This window comes from Plodia interpunctella, chromosome 21, assembly GCF_027563975.2.
Source record: "Plodia interpunctella isolate USDA-ARS_2022_Savannah chromosome 21, ilPloInte3.2, whole genome shotgun sequence".
NCBI lineage: Eukaryota > Metazoa > Arthropoda > Insecta > Lepidoptera > Pyralidae > Plodia > Plodia interpunctella.
In genome coordinates this window covers 1,982,902-2,009,478 of record NC_071314.1, presented here as the reverse complement: position 1 = coordinate 2,009,478, position 26,577 = coordinate 1,982,902, and the positions used below count along the sequence as shown (strand labels likewise).

The following is a 26,577-nucleotide window of genomic DNA, read 5'->3' as shown; positions in this document are numbered from 1 at the left end:
CTATTGTTATAGCCAATAGAGATATCTAAGTATAATTACCTGATTTACTACAAACAAGCTTCAAACAGGAGTAGAGAATTGAAACAGAGGCTAAGGTTCATACAACTACGTTTTCGTAGGTAAGTACACCACTACAACCATGGACGTATAAAAAAAAATGTTTTTTTATATGTACATGACTACAACATGCTTAGTAAGCTTTGCCTCAGTTCCGATTACTGCTCACGAGCTCAAATTAGGCACCAAGGTATCTAAGTGATGTGACCTCGTTTTCGTACAGTGGCGAAACTTTAAATTTGCAGCCATTGCTTGGCTATCTGTCAATATTGTATTAATATCAAGTCTGAAATTGGGTTCCTAATTATTGTTTTCCAAACTTTAAATTAATCTAATAGCCTTCAAGAGTACCCCTAAGACAAGTTGTGTTTTTCATTATATTAACAAGTTTCCCACATTTCTTTCACGACAGGATCAGAGTTGTGATGTTGTTGCAGCCAGGTCGTAGGTACTGACTGATATCCAGAGATACATAGCAATAATTAACACCCTCGGCACACCATTACAAGGATTGCTGCACTAGTCCTAAATTGTGGAGCGGCTGGGGATTGAGGACCTTAGTTTTTGGGTAGCCAATTGTCGTTATGATGAAGACGACTTAGCCTTGAAATGTCACGGCGCCCGCGCCGCCCCCTAAAATCTGTCGCCCTAGCCTTTTTACATCCAACACTCTACAGCACTATGATTTTTATCAAGAATAATTATATCAGTACTTAGTACCTATTTGGTTTTTGATGGATTTTTGTTTAACTTGCGTTTTACAGAATAAATGACATATTGTTTCAACACGAAGTGGCCACGCGATATAAGAAAAACTATTTCAAAAATCACTGAAATCGATTTTAGTGAAAGTTACATCCTTTAAGCGATTGGTACAAAGTTAAAAAAACAACCGCAGTTATAAGTGCAGATAAAAAATCTGTAATAATCTCTATACATCATCCTCATTAACATCCATTACCATGATGATGCGGTTCTCACTGTTGGATAGAAATTCTTCTGGAAAAATTATGTGTAACCGGGTTAGTTGGATTTACGTAACTCGGTACATCTATCCAACTAACCTACTACCTATACCGACTTTGTAGTACCTCTTACATATCGTAGGAAATAATATTTTTGTTATCGTAGGAAATAAATTAATGTGATCTTGTCAAAGAATATCATTATAGAAACATAGGATAACAACGAGTACTTATTCGAATACATATTTTGGTTTGCAAGTTACAAGAAGCTATGGTACAGCACATCAACCTACCCAAATTCATTGCAAACTCGCCGCTATTACCACGTCATACGCGCCAGAGATTAATTCAGGGTAACTTTATGTTGTTGACTGTACATCAGTGTAACATGAATCCTGTGCATGAATCTTATCTCTTGGAAGGAACAATATTGTGATTAACACCAACGTCACCAACACACAATCTATAGTACCTACCTACCTACAAAGAGCTAGGTAACTATTACTAGTGCCAGTAGGTAGGTATATTTAATTATTTTATTATGTCACACTATTAAATTACTCATGTGCATTGTCTCGGACGTCCGCGACTTTGATATCCAGTTTTTTTATTTGACACATTTGACAAGACAACCGAACCTGTTTTTTTTCACCCTATCGTGATGATCCTTTTTTTGTTTAGCAGCAAGCGAAGCTACTGGTTGGGGAGAAAACTGAAACAAGAGACGACGAACGCCACAGAAAAATAAACACTAGAATGGCCGAGAACAGTCAACTTCGAATAGTGGGACCGCGAGGCGTGGAATAATTTGCTATTCACAGGAAATTAAAACCGTGCGACTGTGCGACGGCGGCAGCGCTCGTCGGTCGAATGATACTTGGATTGGCGGAGGCCCATTGCGCGGTGGGGCGTTGGTCGCCCGACAATCCGACATCCTTTTCTAGTTGCACATTTTGCTCGTATAGCAATCTGCGAGCAGTCCCTTCCCTCGCTAACCCGAGTCGACAAAGTGAAGAACGCAACGCCATTATTAAACAGGGACGCGTTCCGCAGACAAAGAAAAATGTACAATCTACACGTTACCTAAAGAAGTGATCGTGTTTAGGAATTTAATATTTAATTTGTGTGTGAGGTTAGTGAAAATTGAATAACTACAAGACTTGCTTTTTGATAAATACTCATGTATAAAAACGACGATTGGAATTTGAGATATGGCGTAGATTACCTCACTACATCATGGCGTCCTTCATTCGTGAGAACTGGAAAAAGCTACATTGTTGTAAAATCATAAGTAAATTGATTTGGTACCTAACCTAGTATGGTACCTACTTACATAATTACTAGATTCAACATCGTGTTTTTTGCCTAAATTGGCATCAATACCTACTTCTATACCGACCTAGGTATGTATGTATCGAAGCCTAAATTCATCCTAAATTGAAATTAATAGAACACATAGATATCAACGTGGCTATTAGGTATAATTCTTGGCATCTGATGTTAATAAGTGATAAAGGGAGGGGGATGTAGGTTACCCACTTATATTTACCCAGTAAATTATTCTAAATAACGAAAAATACTTTCCTTTTAAACAAATTGTTTTTTCTTTAAATCAATAGCTGCTCAAGCGGATACATAAGTCAAGAATTTTGCGGATGCCTAAATAAAATGATTCGGATAAGGTATGTTGAAAGCAAACTCGTACATACATAGGAACCTATACACAACTCGAACTCGCTTTTTAGACATTAGGCAATATCACGCGGCGTAGTCCTACTTATTTTACATCATTTTAGAAAAAAATATCTGTTAGGATATCATATCCGGATCCCACTACCTTCGTCGGCCATATTAGCCATTTTTTTTTCGATTACAGACGTACCTATATACATTTATTTAGATATGTACCTACCTAACTATCTAGTTAGATATTCATAAAATATGATTTTGATGTGCCTATCTACTATACTATTGCGTTATGTAGGTGTGTGTAATCCAATGTTTAGTAGCTCTCGATATCATCTCTATTTACAATGGTGGTCTTTGTCCGGAATCCTGTACGATTGTTGAGAATTACTTATTTTGTGACTTGAGTTTATTATTAAGTTATATAAATTAATATTATTTGGAAATTAAAAAACGCAATTTTAATGTATACAAATATGTAAATTTAATTATATTAATATTGTTTTGATATATTAACCAATGAAAAATCGATATTAGTTCAAAATTCCGCCACCCTTGTAACTGGCGCTCGTGTGCTTTTCATGGAAGTGGAATGACCTCGGCCGCCCGTCTCCGTTGTGCCGCGACAGGCAAAGCGTTGTTCGTTTCGTCCGCCATTTTGTAGTTGCAGTGCAACCGAAGCGCGTGTAGTAAGCAAGTTGCTGCGAATGAACGTGTGATTAAAATGAATGGAGATTTGCTGTAGAAAATTTTGTAGAAGTGCATTAATTAGTTGTTTCTGTTATTTTATATTTGTTTTTCATATTATTTATTTCGGTTCATGCTTACTTTTTGTAGAATTCTTGGCAAAATACACGATTATTTGATATGACGGTATATCTATTTAACATAGACTGTGTTGTAAATGTGCTTATAAATATTCACAGAAGACTTGACGACTGAATATATGTTGTGGATTTTTTTCAATAGAGAGTGTGAAAGGTAGGTACGTTTTATTTATCAGTTATTTAGGCACCTACATTTTATTGTAGTTGTACAACGCGTCCTTATTCCTACCTACACCTTACCACAACTAGCTATAATTGTAGGTATTACATTTAAGTACTTACCTACTTATACATACATACCTACGCACCTAGTAGATAACCTAATTCAATCGTAGGTATAAAGTAGAATCATACTTTGCTTTTGCCCGCGGCTTCGCTTCGTGTGATATTTTCACCTACTTTTTCGGGATGAAAGATAGTGTGTAAGTAACCCATACCTACTCCTTCCTACAGCGGTTCTCAAGTTTTTTTGAAGATGGAACCCGTTAGTAAAGCTAAGCATTTACGGAGCCCTAAGTTTTTATTTTTATTTGTGACGTAAAAGCTAACATTGTTAGTAATAGGTATATTTAATTAAAAATCTTGTAATTAAATCATATTAGATATATTTATTCTACAACGCGCTTTTAATGATACAAATCTAAGTAGGTAGACACTATTTTAATGTGACCAATATTTTCGTGGAGCTCCAAAATATGCTTTGCGAAGCTAGCCGCTGCACGAATCCGTCCAATCCTAGAATCTGCCGAATCCACGAGTCTGTCCAATCTCACAATCTGTCCTATACTGAACAAATTTCTTACAATATCAAGTACCTACCTACGCCGTTATACAAGATCGCATGTAAAATTTAATGGATTTTGGTTTAGTGTGAAAGTAGGTAGGTAAAATATTGGGATTATTCATAAAGAAGTTACCAGTAAAAGGGAAGTTACCAGTACCATATTATAGTTAAAATATGTATGTTTTGTAAGCCGCTGAGATTCTGCCTTCGGATTTTTTCGTTCATTCCAGGCTTCCACTTGGATTCAATCAAGACTACAATATCCAATGCACCAATATCCGGCTCATAATGAGACTGGGGTGTAACCTAAACTATGTTTTTACCACGCCTTTAATAATACATCAAGATCAATAAATTGTAGTGAATATACCTAATTTAACTTTTTCCTTTAGTTGCGATTCGCAACTGGGAAGAAAATTCACAGTTGTCACCCCGGGGGTCAGTGCTAGAGGGGACTACTGGGAATAATCGGAACTGAAGATTTTGTTTTCATAAGTACGTAACGTACTTGAAACTTTGTAAAAATTTACTTACCTAATAAAAAGACGGAAAGACGAGTTATTAGGAAAGTAAGTAGGTAGGTCTACCTAATTGTCTATTTTATTCATCTGGGAATTTGAAAAATGTCTAGAATTAAATACTGCTTTAAATGATGCTGCTTGCTTTATAAGTAATCATTTCATTTGAAAAAAAAATCTGCATAAATAAGGTTGAGAATAAAAATAAAAATTGTGGTATAATTAATACTTACCTACATTACATATTAAGAAACCGAAAAACACTCGTCACGCAATTCGAAAATTAGTACCATGTGGGGAAACTGGACACGTTGCGGTAAATATGACGGGACGTGTACTGGGAACCGTGATGAGATACCTATTAATCTAGAAATGGTAAATGGAATGAGAGAAACTGAGATAGGTCACGAAATTAAATTGCGGCATTCATGTCATGAATTCAAGGGTGTACGGATGTAACAGCCGCAGAATAGGAATACACGGAAGAAACAGGATAAAGCTAATACCTATTGTTCCTTATCGTGTCCGGTTTTCGACGGCCCAATCTTCCGCTTTGTATGAGATGGGTCAAGAGGTATGCAAGTCACATTGGGCTACTCTAGCTCGTCGACTTTAGTTTTTTTTTGTCTTTGATATAAAACTTTCAATGTATGTATATATGTATATGCTTGTATGAGGTTGAATGTTGGATCTGGTGGAATATTGCAACTATTGATTTGAAGCAGATATCCTCTTATTTTGTTTACATGTGTACAAACAAACAAGCTTAAAGTGGTCAGGGAAAATCAGTAAAATGGAGGAGCTACCTGGAAAGTTAGGGAAAATTGGAGATTTTTTAAATTATGACAGTTTTTTTTACTATAATCCCAGTAGACATATTATTTATTCAATAATCTTTACTACGCTATTGTACTACGTACTTTTAAGTATTCCTGCCATGTCCTGATTCCTTACTTTTACGTTTCTCACATAACCAATCCATCTTTTTTTCGGTCTCCCTGTAACTACGTTCTTTATTATTTTCAAAATTATTCTATTCTTTTTCGTGAATTATGATTTGGTATATTATATACTTTGCTTAACTTGAATTTGGAAGTCATGGTCTGGAAATTTGAAAAAATGGTGAGGGAAAAGTGAAAAGTCAGGGATTATTTTTACATTTGCTGTAGACACATTGATCATTTCTACGGATAGGACTTGATGGTGCCCGCAGATTTGGTTCCGAGGACGAAATTCCTCGCGTAGTTTAATTTAAAAACAAGACCTCGTGGTGTATTAGGATCGACTTTCAAAAAGGGAACTCTTCAATGGTTTACTGCACGGACATGTTTTATCATGCGTTGAATACGACAAAATATCAATAATAATACAAGTTTATGTCGAAATTATTTTTTTCTAAAAAGATCTGTATTTCATTGTACACGTTTCCAATGGAAAAAATTGCGGTAATTTTTCGGCCAAAAAGTCTTAATGGCAAGAGATTTCATGATTTACCCCAGGCACTGACGGATTTAATTTAAAAGGCGCTCCCGGCTCACTAGCACCACCAACTCAATTTCATAAATTTATTACCGAAAACAAAAAAGTTTATATTATGCTACAATCATTATCAGTACATAGTATAAAACAAAAGTCTCTTCCCGCTGTCTGTCTGTCCCTATGTATGATCTTAGATCTTTAATACTATACTACGCAACGCTAGTATATAATAAATGTTATTAGAAAGATGGCCACCAAATGCTTGTCGTAAATTGTGACTGCATTTTGTATAATGGAAAACTATTTTGAACATGTATCAATCCTTTATCACTGTAGTACAATCTCCGTGGTATTTTTTTTTTCATTTTGACTGTATGTTATGGTCGCGCTTGTGAGCCGGTAGCGCTCTCATAACCTTATTTTTGTTAGTATGCCTAGTTAGAATTGTCCACAAATGTCCGTGCTTATGCTTGATGATTATTAATTAGAATCTCATTTAGCGAGGGAGCTTCTTAATGTATAAACAAATAAATGACTTCATTTTCCCGGATGTATCTTGGTTCTTGGTCTTATTGAATAAAGACCCTACGCATCCAATATATTAACGTCTTTAGGATGCTGTTGAGACGACTGCCTCGCTTCTGCAGTCCTGGGGATGTGTGCACATTATACTGACGGCTTTTATGCCGTGTGCTTATTTTTTTGTATTAATAAATATTTGTTCATTTGTTTCATAGAATTCAATATGGCTTCCGAATACGATCGGAAGTTCGAGGAGATGAAGAACTATATTCCATTCTTGGAGAGTATGATAAAAAGACTGGAGAATACGTCAGGATCAACAAATCCACGACAAGCTCAACTCGATAAGATCAGATCTTTGAGAGATTTGTTATTAGATAAGAAAAAACGGTAATTTTTAACTTTTTTTACTTCTATGATGTAACTGTGCAAATTGTATTTATTTACCTTCTTTTTTTTCACAATATTCTGCATTAAGTACTAATTTAGATTTGTTTTTCAGGATGAAAATGGAAAATTTGTTAAAATGTGAACAAGTGCTCGTAAATTTATATGCTAAAGTTGAACAGGTAATTTATTATGAGATTAATTTGATTTATATATAGCAACTAATATAAGAAAGTTTTAAATTATTTTTATCCTTATTCCAGAGAGACACCTTACCTGGTATAGACTTGAAGGTGCCTAGTCCTGTAGTAAAAATAAAGGACGAGCCAGATTTAGATGTTGTTCGTAACAAACTTAAAATTGTAACAAAAATGCAAGAAGATTTACCGGATACATTACCTGAGATAGCTAGAGCAAATGATAGTCAGGATTCCTGTACAGCTGGCGCTAAGGAACCAGCTTTATTCCAGAGAAGACCAAACGCGATCGGGGCTTCGGCCTCTACTGATACGAAAAATTCTCAATCAAAGAGAAATTATACTCGCGTTTTAGTTTCCCCTGAACCAAGCCATCAGCGTTGGTCTAAACAGGACGATAAAATATTGGAAAAACCACTTTTCAGCCGAAGATCCCCAAGACAATCGCCTACTCACAGAAAATATAAAAAACAATCTAAGCAGAAAAAATCATCTAATTCTAACCTGAATATCACATTGAAAGTTCCTGAAGAAAGCTTAGATTCGTTGAACACGTCGGATATTTTTTCCAGGATAATCAATTGTAGTGATAATGATGTTGATATAGCAACATTGAGAGAACTAAGGTCACAGATTCTTGGGGAACTGAAACATACAGGTGCCAAAGATGACATATCGGATTTAATTTTAAATTCTACTAAGAGGAAGAAAAAGAAAAAGTCAAATAAACGAAAAGAAGATATAGAAGAAGGTGAAATATCTGACAGTGAAAGCGAAGCGATTGAAAATATTTACGGTAGCCTAGTCATATTGGATAAAGATCAAAATACACCGACACAGTCAAAGTTGTCTAATAAACAGGAACAAAAACCACGTAAAATTCAAATTCGCCTAGTCATCAATTCTGAAAATGAAGCTGCTAGTTCGGATTCACCCAGTACGTCTGATAAGAAAGGTCTGGTTTCTGATATTAGTGATGTATCGGAGCTTGAAATGTTCGATTCTATTAAAGAATCGAAGACAACAACTATTACAACGGAAGTATGTAAAGTTCCGAACAAATCAACTGAAAAAGCAGATATGTATGACGATGAAATTGCTCCAAAAGCTTCAGAATTACCTGATGACGAAAGCTTGAAGTCTATAGCTAAAGAAGCGCCACCTGAGAAGGTAGTATCAATTAACATTGAAGATATAGAAAATAAAGAAATAAATTTGTTAGAAGTGGATAAAAACATCGAACCGAAAGTTAAAAATACTAATGATATGTCATTCAAACCCAACTTTTATAAGCCATTAATTGAAAACGAGACTGATAATAAACAAAATAAAGTAGAGACCGATAAAATTCTCAACAATGATAAAGACATTTTAAGTAATGATCAAAAAGAATCTGGATTGTTATCTGGCGAAAATAATTCATCTGATAAAAGTATCCTGTCAGTTACAACCAAAGAAGTCAAAGATGTGCCAAAAGATGACATAAAAATACCTCTTTTGAATGAACCAAATGATGTCTCACACAAACCAAAGGATAATGTTGTCTCAGAAATAGATATATTACAAGCTCTCAAAAACGAGATATTAAGTGATTCAATTGCTATTCCTGTCACAGACCCAGTCACTCCTGCACTGCACCAACCGAAAGTTACTAAAGTAGCTAACACACAAGAAATAGCACCCAAAAAAAGAATATCAATTGAAAAATATAAACAAAAATCTACTCCAAAACCAGCTGTAAAACCCTTGTTTACTTCACAGGCGTCCTTGAAAGATGATCTTAATAAAAAACAAAGTCTTAAATTAACAGAAAAGGAGTGTGAAAGATTTAAATTCGCCCTGGATAATGAATTAAGCTCAGATGATGACGATATATACGAAGATCTTAACAAGTCTGATGAGGACGTTAGTGTTGATTTTGCACCCAAATCTCCAGACAATGATGAGTCCAGTAATATTGGAACTAACAATCCCGTTATAATACCAGTTGATCCGGTTAAGAATGTGATTGTAAGCTCAAAAACAGATGTTGATATGAGAACATTAATGCCTGTAGTATCACCAGTGGCGGCTACTATTCCAATAACAAAAGCAATTCCAAGTAGAGACGTAATCAATGAATCGAAACAAAGCATTGCAAAACAAGAAACAAATAGACCATCAGATCCTCGATTGAAAAGGGACGCTACTTTAAATAATAGTATCGACCCCCAACCCGTACCTCCGCCTATTCTTAATTATCCAAATGTCACTACTGCTATGCCTGCCGGCAAAGTACTTACTCTAAATGTGACGTCCAATCCGAATATGACGCCGACTATGTCCGCTAGTATGCCCCAAAATATAATACCGAATATGACGCCTAATTGGATACCGAATTTGATACCAAATATGACACCGAATTCTAAAACTTTTGAAATCGATGATCAACCAAAACGCAAACATGTTTATGCTTCGTTATATGATCCTAGTGATTACTCTGAAGATACGCAGAGGCCACACTGGGAAAAATCCGACAAAGCTACTCCACATTGGGAAACAAAAGATGAGCGAGATGATCGCTTACTCAAACATAATCAAGATAAGAAAAAACATAACAGATATGATTCACGTGGTTTTTATAATCGAGATGATATGTATCGAAGGAACGATGCGCCTAGTCATTCATTCGGTAGATCTGACTGTCCTTCCACACCTAGCCACCCATTTGGTAGATCTGAGTGTCCTCCAACTCCAAGTCATCCATTCGGGAGATTGGATTGTCCAGCGACACCTAATCCTCACTTTGGAAGGTCAGAAGGCCCAACTTTAAGTCATTCTTTCAGTAGATCGGAGTGTCCAATGACTCCCAGCCATTCATTTGGTCGATCTGAATGTCCAACTACCCCCAGTCATCCATTTGGTATATCAGAATGTCCACCCACCCCCAATCATCCATTTGGTAGATCTGAATGTCCACCAACCCCCAGTCATCCTTTCGGTCGATCTGAATGTCCGCCAACACCAAGTCATTCTTTTGGGCGAACAGAAGTGCCGATGACACCCAGCCATCCTTTCGGTCGAGTAGATCCAAGACTTCAAAAAAGTAATGAAAGCAATATTCATAACGATGATAGAAATCATAGATATTTTAAAGAGCAGTCTGCATATAACACTTCTCAAACTTATAATCCAATACATGATTTAAAGAGCAAATCATACAACATTGATCATTACCGAAATAGAGAGCAAAGTATTGGTAGAAACGATAGAAATAGAGCAAATTATTACAATGACCAAAATATCCGTAACAGCAACGAAGAAAGAATGTCAAGGCATGAAAGTAGTGGTAATCATTCGAGAAATTATGACCATGACCAATACCGCGCTAGAGGTCGTAGGTCTGATACCGATTATTACCATAATGATAAACATACAAGATTTGAATCGCGAGCTAATTTCCAACGCGAAAGAAGCGTTGGTCGGACAAATCAAATCGACGATAGACAAGTTCGTTCAAATTCGAGAGCTCAAAGTGTTGGTAGAAATTCTGAAAGAGAAGAAAGTAATACGTTATCAATAAAGTCTAATACTGGGCGTTCCTTTGCTATAGATACAAGTGTTAACTCTACATTCCAAGATTTTATGAAAACAAATAAAGAGAAGAGTATTTTTGATCAATTATTTGATAGGAATAATCGAGCATCTAGCGTTGGAAGGACATTTGTTCGGGAGGCGAGTGTGGGCCGCACTATGTCTCGACCGTTGAATTCGATGAATAAAGCAGAAAATACAAATGATCGTTTTAGGAGAGCTCGTAGTGTTGTTAGAGATACAAGAGAAACGAAAAGCTTTAATGAAATCAAAGCTGATTTTGAATCTTATAGGTCTAAAGCAAATGTTGCTTCGAAGCAAAAAAATGATTTAATGAATAGTAAGGTGTTAGATCGAAACAGTCCTCGTGCATCGAAAAATAATGAAACTGAGGCCAGGAAATACAATGATTCTAAAGTAACTTATTCACCTCGAAAGAATTACAGAGATCCCAGATTGAATCGTGATTTTTATCATGACTCAAGAAACAAACCAAAAGAAGATAGATATAGATATGATTCTCGTGATAAGAAAAAACACGGAATAATTTATTCTAATGACAATATTGCTAGTGGTACAATTTTGGGATCAGGTTATGGAGTCAAAAATTATAAAATTCCGAAAATAAAACGCGCTGAGGAAGTACCGCCTGTAATACAAATCTCGGAAAAGTCTGATGAGATAAAAGAGAAAAATAAACAAGATAAACCATTGGTTAAAGTAGAAAAGGGCAAGACTAGTGGAAACCATAAAAACAAAGATAAGGAAATCAAAAGTACTGAAAAAGAAAGTAAGCAGATTTCTAATATAAAATCTAAGGATAATAAAATTAAAGCAAAGGAAGACATCGTCGACAAAAAAGTTAAAAAGGGCAGTAAAAAAATTGAAAACGAGGAACCGAAAATTCCTAATGATGATATGGTAGTTAGAACTCGTAGATCTATGAGGAAGATTAGAGATTCTGAATCTGAATCTGAAGAAGCCGTACACAATACAAAGAGTTTCAAGGTTACAGAAAAAAAATTGTCCACTGATAAAGAACAGAAAAATATTTCCTTAGATACCAGTTTTGTTATTGACGATTTAGAAAATGCCGTGTGTGATCCAGTTATTGATACCATTAACTCCTTAATAGCTGATTTAGATGACGACATAAACACACCTAAAACTGAAATTGCGAATAAATTTACCAACGAAATTTCTCTCGAAAATATGTTGGAAAATATTACTTCTCAATCAGCAAACGATATTTCTAAAGATGTTTCCGTAGAAAATGCATTGAAAGAAATAAACCATTTACTAGGTAATTATCAAAATACAAGTAACAATACTACTACTGAAGAAATTTGCTTAACAGATGCTCCGCAAGATTTAGAAAAAGAAAAAACACCACTAATCACAAATGAGCAAATAAAAGATAATGAAGAAAACTTAACAGATAACTCTGGAGATGTCAAGATGTCATTAGATGATGAGAAATCTACTGGAATTGAAAAAATAACTCCGGGAAATGATGGAGTACATACAAAGGGCACTCCGGTTGCTAAAGTTTCTATTCAAGAAAAATCTAGTAGATATCTAGGTGATAACAACACCGATAAAAATATGTCCGAAACTCGTGAATCAGATACACCTAAGATTGAAGCAGATGTAACCAAATCGTTCAAAGAAGCTGATGCTATTGTATCTACTACAGAAAATATTATAAATGAACTGAATGGTGAAGAATCACATAATGACGAACACATTGTAAGATCTAGTACTCCAGATAGTACTAATACGGAAGTTATTTCAAAAGAATCTATTCCTTTGGGTGCTTTACCTGATAGCACTGATCAAATGCACAGTGAAGTTTCCGAAGTTTCGTCTAGCAACACTTTTGCCCAGACACCAAAAGACCCAGAATCTAGTTCATCAAACAAAGATGTTGCGGCCACTTCAGACCCACTTGGTAATATATTGTCAATTTTGCAAAGTAAGACAAAACTGAAAGAGTTACTTAGTATGCTCGGAGATCAGTCGAATGAAAATGACAAAATAAAGAAAAAGCTGGAAAAATTAAGTGAAATCGTGTCTGATGAGGAAGATACTAGGGATGATGCTGAACAAGATACTGCAATGGGCATAGACCAAGAATCTAGGGATGGTACTGAATTGGAATGTTTTGAAAATAATGATGATGAAAGTAAAGAAGATGGACAACAAAATTTGATAAAAGAATCATTTGAAGGACAAAATGATGAAGAAATCACAAATGTTCAAGATTTCATCAAAACAGCGGATTCCAATGAATCAAATGTTGGGAAAAAAAATAAAATAATGAAGAAACATCCTATGAAAAAGGTTAAAATTACAAGAAAGCGAAACCCGATTGTATCAAAGAAAGTGTCTGTAGAGGAAAAGCGTGTAACAAGATCAGACATAAATCAACAGAAATCTATCACATCTAAGAAAAAGAAAAAGTCTGAATTACTCAAATTACAAGAAGATATTAAAGAAATGTTCATCAGCGATGATGTTTTAAATGTGACTGGAATTAGAATGTGCCGCTTAGCTAAATTAGTGGATGACAACAATCAAAAAGATAATTCAACAAAAAGTGACACGGAACCGATTGTCGTTTTAGAAAAAATACATAAAACTGAATCAAATAATGATGTGGAAGCCAAAATTGGTAAACCAAAGGTCGGATCAATAGTTAGAAAGAAATCAGGACCGAAATCAAAAGTACGGATTGAAACCTCTGATGAAAAAATAGAAAAATCTAAAACTATTCCTAAATATAAACCTGGACCTAAATCTAAAACTAAATCTCAAAAGACATCTATGGACCTAGATCCTTATGAATTCGAAACTGATTCTATAAATGAATCAAATACTAGTAAAATTAGTGAAGGTAGTGTTCGCGATAGCTCTGATTCAGATAACGAATCTGAGACTTCTCTTACTAGTTTCGGTAGTTCCGAAACGTTGTCTGAATTAAAACCGCTATCAGAATTGAAGAAGAAACCCAAGCGCAAGAAATTTTCCTGGCAAACAGGTGTTATCAAGCCTAAGAATAAAAAGAAAAAGATGGAACAAAAAGCTGTCGAGATTGATTCTAAAATTACTAATACGGATGAAACTAATCAAATCGCTATACCTGACTATAATTGTTTCATAGACAAGCAATATAGTTATGTTAAGAATGTTTTTACATACTCCTGTCGTTTGTGTGTTTATAGTGGAGAAGAAATTGTTGCTCATTATAAAAAAGAACATCCTCACACTGAAATCCCCTTATCACGACTGAGTCCTCTAGTTGCAAAAGAAGCTATTGAACAATGCGAAGAAATCAATTTCCAGGCTATAAGCAGGATACCTACTGATAAATATGTTTGCCGATTCTGCTATAAAGAATTCGGAAAGAAAAAAGCAGCTTTAGAATCATTTTTTTGGCATGTTGTCAGCATGCACACAGGTGAATACAAACATATTTGTTCCGAATGTGTAAATATAACTAGATGCCCCTTCAATTTGGATATTCCTCCACCTCCTAAAGATATAAATGGACAACTCATTGGATACATATGTGGAAAATGCAATTTTACACAAATTTCACTCGAAAATTTAAAAACACATGTAATTGTACGTCATAATGATGAACAAACTGAAGTGTATACGATCAATTTGGCGGTCATGTCCAGAAAAATTATCAACATGTTATCAAAACGAGTGCTTAAAAATGCGCCTAGAGCAGAGTCGAGTCAAGCTCGAGTTTTGAGAAGTTCGCGATCTAATCAAAGCGTGACTGAAATGAGTGACGACCGCAGTGATGCAACGGAAACTAACAGTTTTGTCGCCGACTCCAAAACAAAGGAAAGAGATGGGATCGAGCGTGAAGACAAAATAAAGTTATCATTTGAAACCAAGTCAAAATTAAAATCGAAAATAACTTTTGAAACCGATGACAGTGCTAGTGACATTAGTAACTCATTAAATCAGACGCCTGTAAAAATTGAGAGAGAAGAATTTGAGGAAGAAATGGCAAACGCCGCTGTCGAGCCTACTGGGACAAATCTGCAAACCGATGTGGGTGCTACTTCTGATGGCACCCCCCATTTTAAAGTAAATTACACTGACACAGGAACTGGGCTTCAATTAATGTGTTTTGTGAAAGATAAAGAGTGTCACTTTACGAGTAGCACCACGAGAGGATTGAGAACACATGTAAGTTTAAAGCACAAAGACCAGAAATGGAACGGGTATTGCATGGAATGCAAAGATTTTGTGAACAGCCCAGGCAAATATTCCTTCAAAGATTGTCTAATGCATTTCCAAGCAACGCATATGGACAATAATAGATACTCCGAGAATGTCATTTCAGATGTGCATTTTAAAATTGATGGGCTGAAACAATTTGTTTGCAATATAGACGGTCAAGACCATTATCAATGTTCCACAGTAACATCTCTGAAAACTCAATTAAACTCTCATAAGGGAAAGTGGAGCGGATATTGTATAGATTGCAATTATTTCGTGAAGCCTCGAGGCGAATATTCGGTTATGCAGTGTTTATCACATTATATGACTGAACATAATATACGTGATGATTCGTCTGTCTCTTCTACAACTGAAAATGCTGTAGCAAATGACAGTCTTCAAGAGAATCCTGCTCATGACATTTTTGCTTATCCTCACTTCAAAGTGACTTACACAAACACAGGAAACAAAGAATTTGTTTGTTGCATATATCAAAAAGAAGGAATTCATTATAAGACTCCCCTCTTGATTTCTTTGAAGAGGCACGTGCAAACGAAGCATTTAGAGAATTGGGATGGTTATTGCTTTATGTGCAAAGTGATTGTGATGCCCCAAGGTCTTCATTTGTTTAAAGACTGCCTGCAACATTTCTTGGACAAACATGTGGATGACTTCCCCGTACTAGAAAAGGAGTCAGAACCTGAGAAACCAGTGGAAGAACCAGCCCCATCCCCAGCTCCTAGACAGTACATTAACGTGCGACCTTTATCTCAATTGAAAAGTATCGATGCTCAAGAAGCGGGCCTTGTTTTACCGAAGATAGAAAGCGTAATTAGTCTAGGAGCACCTGCACCTACCACTGAGTTTGCAACTCCACCAGAAGCAGAAGTGGTTGAACCGTCGGAGCCTGAACCACAGGTGGAACCAGAAGATGAGTTCCACAATTACGAGGCAACTCAAATTAAGGTGATGTCTCAGAAGCACCCAGTCGTGCAAGAAGCGATGTTGAGAAAAGAAAAGTTGGTTCGAGTGTTCAAATGCGCTGGGAGTTTCTGCTCTTTCGCCACAGACTCAGCAGACATGGCGCTGTCTCACGCTATGACTCATCAAAAGATTGGTGGCGAGAATGCTCTGTGTTGCTCGTACTGTGACTTCGACTGCTCTGGCAATGCTATAGACTTGGTGGTTCACGTTTTTAAGCATGCCAGTTGCCCATTTTCATGTGGACATTGTTTCTATAGAGCTGCCGCTGCTCAGCTGGTGGTAGCTCATTCGAAGAATGCACACCCTGGGAAACAAGTCCAGGTGTACATATCCACCAATGCCGTACTCCCAGAAAAAGATACTGCGAAAATGCTGTCAAGAGACGCCGTCGTACAATATTATGTTTGTAATCATGGTGAGTAAATTTATTATTTTATTTTATATTTCCTAAGTGACAATCAAACAGTTGTTTCTATCTTGTAATCGTGAAATATATAGGTACCTTTTATACGGGTAATAAATAAAACAGCTGTATTTATTTTTGTAATATTCTCTCTCTGCATGAACGCAACCGGTGTACGGTTGCGTTCGGGGTTGTGACATCCCGAAGCCCGGGGTCAGCGTAAAAAAATAAAAACTTTAAGTTTTTACAACTGGCCGTCTGCCTGACGCCAACCCTCCTTGGGAATAATATTAGTAATATTCTCATATTTACTGAAACAATTTTTATAAATCTCTGATATACGACGAAGGAAGACAATAATACTTTCATTTCAATATTTTCAATGTAGGATGGGAATTCGGTGTCAATGTGTTAAAAAATATGATAGATTTATCATTCGTTTCTACTACGGTGTTGTAGTACTATATCATAATATTATTGTAACAACGACAATGATATCTGAGCAAACTTTTGCAATGTAAGTATGCCACATAACCTAGGTTGGTTGGTGGTTCTGGGTGTGTCGAGTGCAGTTTTTCTGTTGCATTTGAATTGGCACGGTTACTGTAAACCTTTTACTGGTAAATTCAAACTTTGACCTGTAAATAATAATATTTACTTACGACGTGGTTTGGCACAAGTAAAATAATACCCAAGTGTTATATTGTTTTGTAAATATAAAATTATTAAATTAGTATCAGCAGATACCTAAATATAATGTAAACAATAGTAAGATCCTTATAAAAATAACACTACAGTTGGTAAATGTTCGCATTTGCCATAGGATTTTTTAGTGTAGGTAGGTATACGGGTAGGTATACCAGGTATTCGGGATCCATTTCAAATTGAATTGAGATTGAGGTATTTTGTTTAATTATATGATTTAATTAAGAAGGTCTTTTACTGTCGTCAGACAGATCTGGTTGCAAAGCGTTTGTCACGCAAATCGTTGAGGAGTTCCGTCGTCTAAAGCCCATCTTCGGTGCACCATCAGGGCGTGCTTAACTTAATAATGCAAAGTCATGGAATTTGAAGCGACTTGGAAAATCTCAACTTTGTAGGGCAAACGAAAAAAATTGATAAAACTTGTAAGATTTGATTACAGACAGACGGACAAACATCGGGAAAACTAAATAAAAGCTTTTAATCGTTTTGCAGGTGACAGCGAGGGTCGATGCAAGTTTAAAACCTACACAGCGCGCAAGTTTTGCGACCATCTTCAGACTCGGCACGTGGGGGAACATTCGTGTTATGTACGTATTTTTGGTTTATTTCTTTTAGGAACAGGAAGTCGCACTAAAAAAGACATGGCGGGCACTGTGTAAAATAAATATCTTTTTGAAGATTCAGTTGTGATTTTATATGTGATCCTGCCTGATGTGGTTGATGATCTTGGGAGATCTATCGATACTATATTTTATAACATATACATATTTAAATCCATAATTCCTGTATGCTATTTACATATAATATTAATATATAGGTATACATTTTGTATATAGGTAGGTAGGTATGCATGTTCCTACAATGGTTTCCCACGGAGAGCTTACTATATAATTACTAGATGTTGCCCGGGGCTTCGCTCCCGTGCGAAATTTGAGATAAAATGTAGCAATCTTGGATAATGTAAGGTACATTATCCAAGTTATCTAATGGTAAGATAATTTTTGAAATCGGTGCGGTAGCTTCGGAGATTACCCGCCTCAAACATACAAAAACTCAGAAACGCTTATCTAAATCCTTAATGCTTTTTAAAGGGGGATGTAGATGTAGGGTCATGCATACAAAATGTAAACCTATATACAAAATGTATTTACATCGCGTCGCAAGCGGTGACTCTTATATATTCTGTACCTATTGTATTAAGCACAAGTAGTCTGACCCAGACGCTTGAATAAAGCGCAAGTATATTCACATTCCGTGGTTCTCATTTAGTAAATATACCCCAACACCACACCATTATTTCAAAATAATTGAACTTTATATTAAAATTGGGTTGGTCGACCCGACGAAGAAGTAAGACTTGATGTATATGTTTATAGATTTGCTCGGAAAGTCTGCCGACGGGCCCGGAGCTGGTGCAGCACATGCGGTCGCACGAGCTGGGCCTGTACCAGTGCACGTGGTGCGTGCGCGGCGCGGACTCCGAGTCCGAGCTGCTGGCGCACGCGGCGCTCCAGCACCCCGCGCGACTGCCGCAGGCCTATCTCCGGATCATCACTAACAAGGTGAGTCGCTGTCTGCCTGCACACTAGTAGTGCCCCCATCACATTTTTATTAATAACAAACATAATATTATAAAGAGGAAAGTTTTGTTGTTTTGTTTGCAATGAGTAAACTTAAAAATTACGGGGCCAACTTCGATGGAATTTTACAGAGATAGGCGAAACCTTCAGGAGTGACATAGGCTACTTTTTGTTAAGGTTTTACCCGAGCGAAGCCGGGCGAGGCGTTAGTTTTAATTAAAAGCAAAAACAGAAAAAACAGACTATGCTACACTTCTTCCTTCATAATCGTATTCCTCATGGCTGAAGGACGTGGTCATTACGTAGAACACACACAACAACTTTCTTCTTCTTTATTATTGGAATATACACTTTAAAAATTAATATATTATTGAATCTGATTTTTAAAATGATTAATTCATAATGTGCCAAGTTTGTTAAAGTGAATATTTCAAAATTTTTAAGTATGTATTGTAGACAAACATGTATAATAAGGAGAAAGTTAATTAACTATTGTTATCTTATCATTTATCTTTACACTAAAGGATTTGGAGCATTATATGCACTGTATTTAATTGTTTTTTTCTAGGACGGATCATCAGAGATGCGAGTGCTTCCACTAGCGTCCTTCAACAGGAGCAGCATCGGAGTGGAACACGTGAACACTGGTTCTCTCCCAGAGAACCCGGAGAAGGAGGCTGAGCGCTCCATAGACCTTCAGAAACTCATCGGACAAACCAAACTCATGTTCGAAACCATCGCTTCCACCTCCGAGAAACTCCCCGAAGCACCACCCAATACTACCGAAGACATGGCCACGATATCCCCAACGCCGACCAACAAAACCCCCCCAAGAACCACCACACCACAACCAGAATTGTCAGAACAAACTACGCCCATTCTCAAATCGGAACCGGTCGATATAACACCCTCGAAAATAACCGACGAAATCGTATGCCTCGATAGCGACGAAGAGGCTAGTGAAAATGCTAGCGAGACCTCGGCCAGCGTCATCGACATCTCCACGGATGGCGACGACGAATCTGCTAAATCCAAAAGCATATTAGTCGACGACCAAGTGTTCAAATGCCCCAAGTGCTTGCAATGCTGCAAAACTGACACCGGTCTCAAACTACACATTTTGAAGTGCTACAACCCCAACTGGCCCATGGCCTGCCCGCACTGCCACAAGATGACTCAGAACAGAGACATTCTCGTGCAACACTACATAACTGACCACTGCAAAAAGTACACGTGCAGCTGCTGCAATCGCGAATTACACTCCCTTAAAGGCGCGAAAAGTCATATGAAGATGATTCACAAAATCACCAAAGTGAATGTAATTTATAGCACTGGCAGTAATAATCACATTGTCGAGAAAGATACGTCCAGCAGCCCCCCCAGGGCGCCCCTGAAACGGAAGCTGTCCTCGAGCGCGCCCCCGGCGCCCCCGGCGAAGCAACCGAAACGCTACGGCCCGCAAGACGTAGACCAGTTGCCGATAAATCCTATATTAGATGAGCTGGTGTATTGCTCCCTTTGCGAGTTCAATACCAAGGTGCGGCTCAACATGGTGCGCCACCTGCAGCTGCACGCGGAGCAGCAGCCGGTCCCGCAGACGGCGCCCGTCAATCCGGTCCCGCATCTGGAGACCAACGAGATGCACTTCGATAAAATGGTCAACTTGGCGTCCAGTTCTCTGGCCAAGGAAAAGACTAAAGAAGTCGGACCTATCGTGTCCCAAATACCTCCCGAAGCGGCCGCCAGGTATCCTAAATACGTGCCCGAGAGGCAGCGGTATACCTGCGGCGCGAAGGATTGCTCTTACACGTCCGTGGACGAGTCCATGCTCCGCTGCCACTGGGAGACGCTGCACTCCGGGACCACCGACTACCGCTGCGTCCACTGCCCGCCGTACCAGCACCTGGATAAGTCTAAACCCTTGATAGCGGCTAGGATATTGCTGCATCTGAAGATGCACGACACGTCTCTGTACGCGTGTTCGTCGTGCACTTATTATTATTTCAAGAAGCAAGTCGTAGAGAAGCACATCAACGACGCGCACAAGGGTAGCGGCCACGTGATGGTGGTGAGAGAAGAGGCGACGGGGCCCGTGGTGCCGGCGGCCGCCAGCGCGCCGACCATGGACCTGAAGCCGTGGCAGTGTGGCCTGTGCCGGTACAAGAGCATGCTGCGGCCCGACGTGGCCGACCACTGCTCCAAACAGCACCAGTCCAAGATGCAGTACAAATGCGCTTACTGCCCGTTCAGGACGTCGACATTGGAAAACGTAGTGAAACATCAATCGAACTCTCACCCTGGGCGCCCGGAGGACATATTCTATTATTACTACCGCGAAGGATCTGTCGCAGATGAGGACGGCACCCCAAAATGGATGAAGCAGCGTCAGAAAATGGGTATCACTGAAGATGCAGTGGTGAAAACCGAGGTGGCCGTTGAAGGTCCGGTTGCTAAAGTCGATCCTCCGGTGAATGCGGCCGCGGTAACCGTGGACCTTAACATAGTGAAGAAGGAAGTGGAAGACCAGTGTGCGAATGGTGGGTTGAGTGTTGACGAGTTGTGTCGGAGGTTCGGCCAGTTCTGTGAGCCCAACGGACTGCGGTACAAGTGTTGTCTGTGTACTGTGGTGACCGAGGACAGCAGGGAAGCCATGCAGTCGCATTTGTACGAGGAACTGCAGTATAGGAAGTGAGTATATTGTCGCAACTTTATGTTGATTTACACTTACTAGATATGCAAGTGAGTAGTGTACTTTTGTCCATATCATTGTCCCTTTTAAAACAATATTCATGCTTTATTAGTCCTTTTTGTAACAACAAAACAGAATATGATTGCTTGCTAATTATTTTGATCATAAATAATCTCTATTTACACATGTGATACTATGGTTCATGCATATTACGATTGGTTTTTTTATTCATTTTAGCTAATTGCTTCTCTACTTGTAAACACAGTCCGTTTTACTTTACAACCGTTTATTTCTAGATGGCGCTGCAGCATATGTTCTTACAAGGCGTTCCATAAAAATGGTCTCAACGAGCACATTTCTACGGAGCACCGGGGACGGATGCAGGAGCCGTTGCCCATAAACCTGCCGGTGGACGACAACATCGAGAGATGGGTCGCCGCACTCCTCCAACACCAAACCACTATCATCGATAAGAATAAACAAAATCTGTTCATGCAGAAGGTGCAAACGCCTGGTCCTTCAGGGTTGAACTTGATAAACGCACCCCAAAAACCGCCGGAAAAGCCAGCTGAAACGCCTCTTACCAATTTCACACCTAAGAAGTTGGAAGAAGCTTTCGGGTCGTTCGGAGTGCCCAACTATAAGGATTTCTGCTGTCCCAAATGCATGTTCAGAACCGATAAGGAAGAGCTGATGAAGGAACATTTAGAAAGCGAATTGGCTAAAATACGGTAAGAATTAAAAATGTATTTCGCATGTTTAATTGGCTTAATGTTTTGCTCTGAATTTAGGTCAAGGCTAGTCTATTTGAGCGATCGATTATTAAATTTTATATTCACAACGCTTTGTACATAGTTTTATACATAAGAGACATTTGCTTATAATGGACTTTGTGCAAGTGTAAATAAATAAAAATGTTTTATCAATATGCTATTATAAATTTATAATAATAAATGTTCAGGAACATAGATTGCTTTTCATTGTTTTTGGCTGTACATTTTTTGGAAATTAAGGATCACCTTTCGATTCACCATTAAAAATAGCTCGTTTATTGATTTGAATCACAAAAATCTAATTATGGGGTTGGTATGAGCTTTTTTGTGAACGTGATGCTATCGGGAACTTCAAAATTTACATGAAAATGGACAGCGCCACTATCTTAACGTATAAGGAAGTAACAATTTTCCATATACATTTTGAAATTTTCAGCACGATTACATTCTCGCAACATTTTTTTTTATGTTATTTTAATACAACAGTACATATTATAACGATTTAACAAGAAATCTCATGCTAACCCCACAATCATTTTGTACAGTCGAAACTTGACATTTCAGATGGTGTTGTATACTGTGCGGCGACAATTCGCAAACTTACCACGAAGCGTTGATACACTGTAGAACAAAGCACGAAGGACAACCAGCCAGGCCCAAAGAGGCACTGCGAGACCCCAACATGAGGGCGGGATGGGTCGCCATGTGCATAAAAACCCAAAAACGACACATGCCTATAGAAAACACTGAAGCGACAAAGCCTGAAGCAAACACAAATACTCAAGACGTTGAAACAGAGAATTTTGACCTTAAAGAGCTGGAAGATGATTTCGGGCAGTTTGGAGTGGCCAATAACATGCAGTTCTGTTGTCCAAAGTGTGTGTTCCGGACCGATAGTGAGGACGAGATGAAGGAACATATGGAGGGCGAGTTGAATAAAATACGGTGAGTTATTTAATGATATGTAGTATCGTTCGATTTTGCGATACATAGTAATATTTGACATATTATATTTATGGACAAATAACTATGTATTTAACGACGACCTCGGTGGCGCAGTGGTAAAGTGCTTGCCTCTGAACCGAGAGGTCCCGGGTTCGATACCCGGTCGGGTCATGATGGAAAATGATCTTTTTCTGATTGGCCCGGGTCTTGGATGCTTATCTATATATATTTGTTATAAAATATAGTATCGTCGAGTTAGTATCCCATGACACAAGTCTCGAACTTTGGGGCTACTTGTGATTTGTCCTAATATATTTATTTATTTATTATTTATTTAATTTCATTCATTCACTTATTTTTCAATAGTAGGTACTATGTACACGTACGCGTACATATAATACAGATGTATAGCAAATATTTAGGTACTTACATATACATGAATCAACAATTTATATAATTAACTTTAATACACTCACTACTATTGGCAGGAGAATTTCTCAATTTATGGCCATTTAATAAACATTGGTTGATCAAAATCAAAATCAAATCATTTATTCAGAAATTTGGCCTTCACAGGCACTTTTTCACGTCATATTCTAAATTAAATGATGTTTACCAAAGCTACAAACTACTAGCATTTCGGAACGACCACTGCTGAGAAGAAATGCCGAAAGAAACTCATTCAACCAGTGTTGGTCCCTATTATGCCAGAAGGGCTTACCATTTTTTATCAGTAATATAACATGTAAGTACACAATAAAGTACATGGTCAAAAGGTATACTGAAACATATTATGATTGTGATCAAGTGCTGATGAAAGGAAAATATATATACTTATATATCAGATCATTTTCGTTAATGATAATTCTCATTTAGATGGTGTTGGGAATAATTATACTCAATAATTATTTACTCATTTAGAAATTGGGAATATGATTGCATATTTTTTCAAATAAGTTTTTTATTTCGGAATCTATTTTAAAATTTATCAATAAACGCCATTCATGTGTATATAGTTTACTAATAGGCAGTCATTTCAATATACGTGATACATCATAATATTTAATTCCTGCATGATTATTAATATATAGCTTTTCAATAGGATTTTACTATTTTTTTATATGTATAACATTTTTTGCTTGTGAAATTTTGCTTGGTAGCTAATAGAGAAGCTTTTAAATAATTGCTGTATCGATTGATTTATGGCAGTCATCTTATTTCCGTTGCAAATTAGCATTAATTAACATGATATTGTTTACAGTGTGATTTGCTTTATACTTGACATACAAAACCATACAATATAACAATACTTTATTGCGCAAATTATTTACATAGTATACCATAACTACAAAATATATTATCACATATAGCATGCCATAATGAATCAGAAGCATAATCCGTAACAAATTGCAGCTGGAGCTGCAGCAACTGCCCCGAGAAGTTCCAGACGTACCACGAGGCGCAGTTCCACTGCAAGAGTCACCCCGCGCCCGCGCGGCCCTGCGAAGCCCCGCGCTCAGCGCGGCGCCGCGCTGCCTGGCTCAGCGCGCTGCTGCGCCGCCAGCGCCGCGCCCGCGCCCCCGCCCGCGCCCCCGCCCGCGCCCCCGTCAGCGCCCCCGCCAGCGGAGACTCGCTCCTCGTCGTCCGCTACGAGGAGAACGTCTCCATACCGGAACCGTCCACGTCGGCTCCGAGGGCGCCGCCCCCCGCCGGCGCCCCCCTCCCCGCCGAGAGCGACGACGAGAAGCTGGTGATCGACGAGCGGCACCCGCCCAAGCGGATCGGCAAGCTGACGCTGTGCCCGCACTGCCCCTTCCGGTCGAAGCAGCGCACGGTGGTGCGCGAGCACATGTACCGCCACTACGGCCTCGCGCCTGTGCGCTGCGGACACTGCGCCTTCTCCGGCTACCGCTCCAGCGTCTCGGCCCATCTCGAGGCCGCCCACCCCGACCTGCCCAAGAAGGTTGCGGCCAACCCGCTGCCCGAGGGCCCGCCCACCGTCCTCGACGTGAAGAACCGCAAGTCGAGGCGCAGGAGCAGAACGAGCGAGTGGCGCTTCTGCCTGCTGTGCCAGCTCACGTTCACGACGGAGAGCGCGGCGGCGCATGCGCACGAGGACGCGCCCGCTGTGTTCGTGAAGCATGGGGATATAGTCGTCAACTGCAAGGTGTGCCTCACCTTCCGCAAGGACACTGAGCTCATGGAGGAGCACTACGCCAGTGTGCACCCGGGCAAGCCCCGCAACTACTTCGTGTACCAGATCCTGTACCATGCCACTTCTGACGAGTCGACGCTGCCCGCGTTCAAGAGGATCCGGAAGCTGCCTACTGAAACTATAGACATCCAAGACGACGACAGTCCCCCTCCTAAGAAGGTAGCGAGGAAGTCCACTACCAAATTGCCTATGCAGACTGTCGCCAAGAAGTCGACCACGAAGCTACCTTTCTTGTACATCTCTGAGGACGAAGAATACTCGTTCTACGGAACTAAGCCTACTCCGATGGACGCGTATGAAAATGTCACGACTCTTATGCCGTTCTGTAACACTATGATGCCGTTTACCGTGAAAAAAGTAAGTGAAATATTAAAAATTAATCCTAGGGTGGTCATAAAAGACTATAAAAAGTGAATATTGATCAAGAATTATTGTGAATTTAAATGTGTATAATATTAAGTAGGAATTGGTCCAAGTTTAGTTACTTATAGAGGAAAGTTCTATTCAAACTTAAAAATTCAACATTAGAAAAGTAAACCGATCTACAATAGATGATTACAGGTGTTAATTAAACTTGGACATGTTAATCTGTGATTACCAAACATTCTTTATAAGTTTATAGTTATAGGTCGTGTTAAGTGATTGTCTGGAAGATAACAACTCACCTCAAAGCATTTGTATTTTTCTAGTTTGTATTTAAGTTACTATAATGTGTCAATTTCAGATCGAAATGTTAAGAAATTTTTAATTTTTCGATGTTTTTGTTAGCACATCAATAGCGTTGGGACTGTTACACCAAAACTAAAAGTATATGACATAGAAATTCTAGAAATCCGTGCGCTATTTATGTGCAAACCGCAACTCGTTGAATGTAAATAAAATGTCTCAAAATCGGAGACATGTCAGTTTTGAAGGGGCAATTTTTTTTGCAAATTTTTCTTTGTGAATTCAATAGAGGTCATATTCCACATTAATTTCTTTACAGCTTGCAAAATTTACATTCGTAGCGAAAACTGAAAGTTTGATTAAAGAATCTTTAAATTCTA

The 26,577-nt window shown here is 38.4% G+C and overlaps 1 protein-coding gene across 3 annotated transcripts; it reads left to right on the top strand.

Annotated features, from left to right (window-relative positions):
• Positions 1-1,965: 1,965 nt before the first annotated feature.
• LOC128679400 (uncharacterized) lies at positions 1,966-26,577 on the top strand. 3 transcript variants are annotated; one of them, XM_053761604.1, is made up of 11 exons: positions 1,966-2,154; positions 2,642-2,704; positions 7,054-7,228; positions 7,341-7,407; positions 7,489-16,636; positions 17,822-17,916; positions 18,706-18,891; positions 19,478-21,597; positions 21,895-22,329; positions 22,936-23,316; positions 24,730-26,577. In XM_053761604.1, exons 3-11 carry the CDS (start codon positions 7,062-7,064, stop codon positions 25,943-25,945), a joined length of 13,815 nt encoding a protein of 4,604 aa, XP_053617579.1. In that variant the 5' UTR covers positions 1,966-2,154; positions 2,642-2,704; positions 7,054-7,061; the 3' UTR covers positions 25,946-26,577. The 3 variants fall into 3 exon arrangements, with proteins under 3 accessions (XP_053617579.1, XP_053617577.1, XP_053617578.1); XM_053761602.1 differs by lacking the exon at positions 2,642-2,704; XM_053761603.1 differs by lacking the exons at positions 1,966-2,154; positions 2,642-2,704 and adding an exon at positions 2,735-3,689.

Coding starts and splice junctions, on each gene's coding strand:
- LOC128679400 (XM_053761602.1), top strand. CDS start 7,062: ATGGCTTCCGAATACGATCGGAAGTTCGAGGAGATGAAGAACTATATT. Junction 17,917..18,705: donor TGGGGGAACATTCGTGTTAT/GTACGTATTTTT, acceptor ATATGTTTATAG/ATTTGCTCGGAAAGTCTGCC. Junction 21,598..21,894: donor GAGGAACTGCAGTATAGGAA/GTGAGTATATTG, acceptor GTTTATTTCTAG/ATGGCGCTGCAGCATATGTT.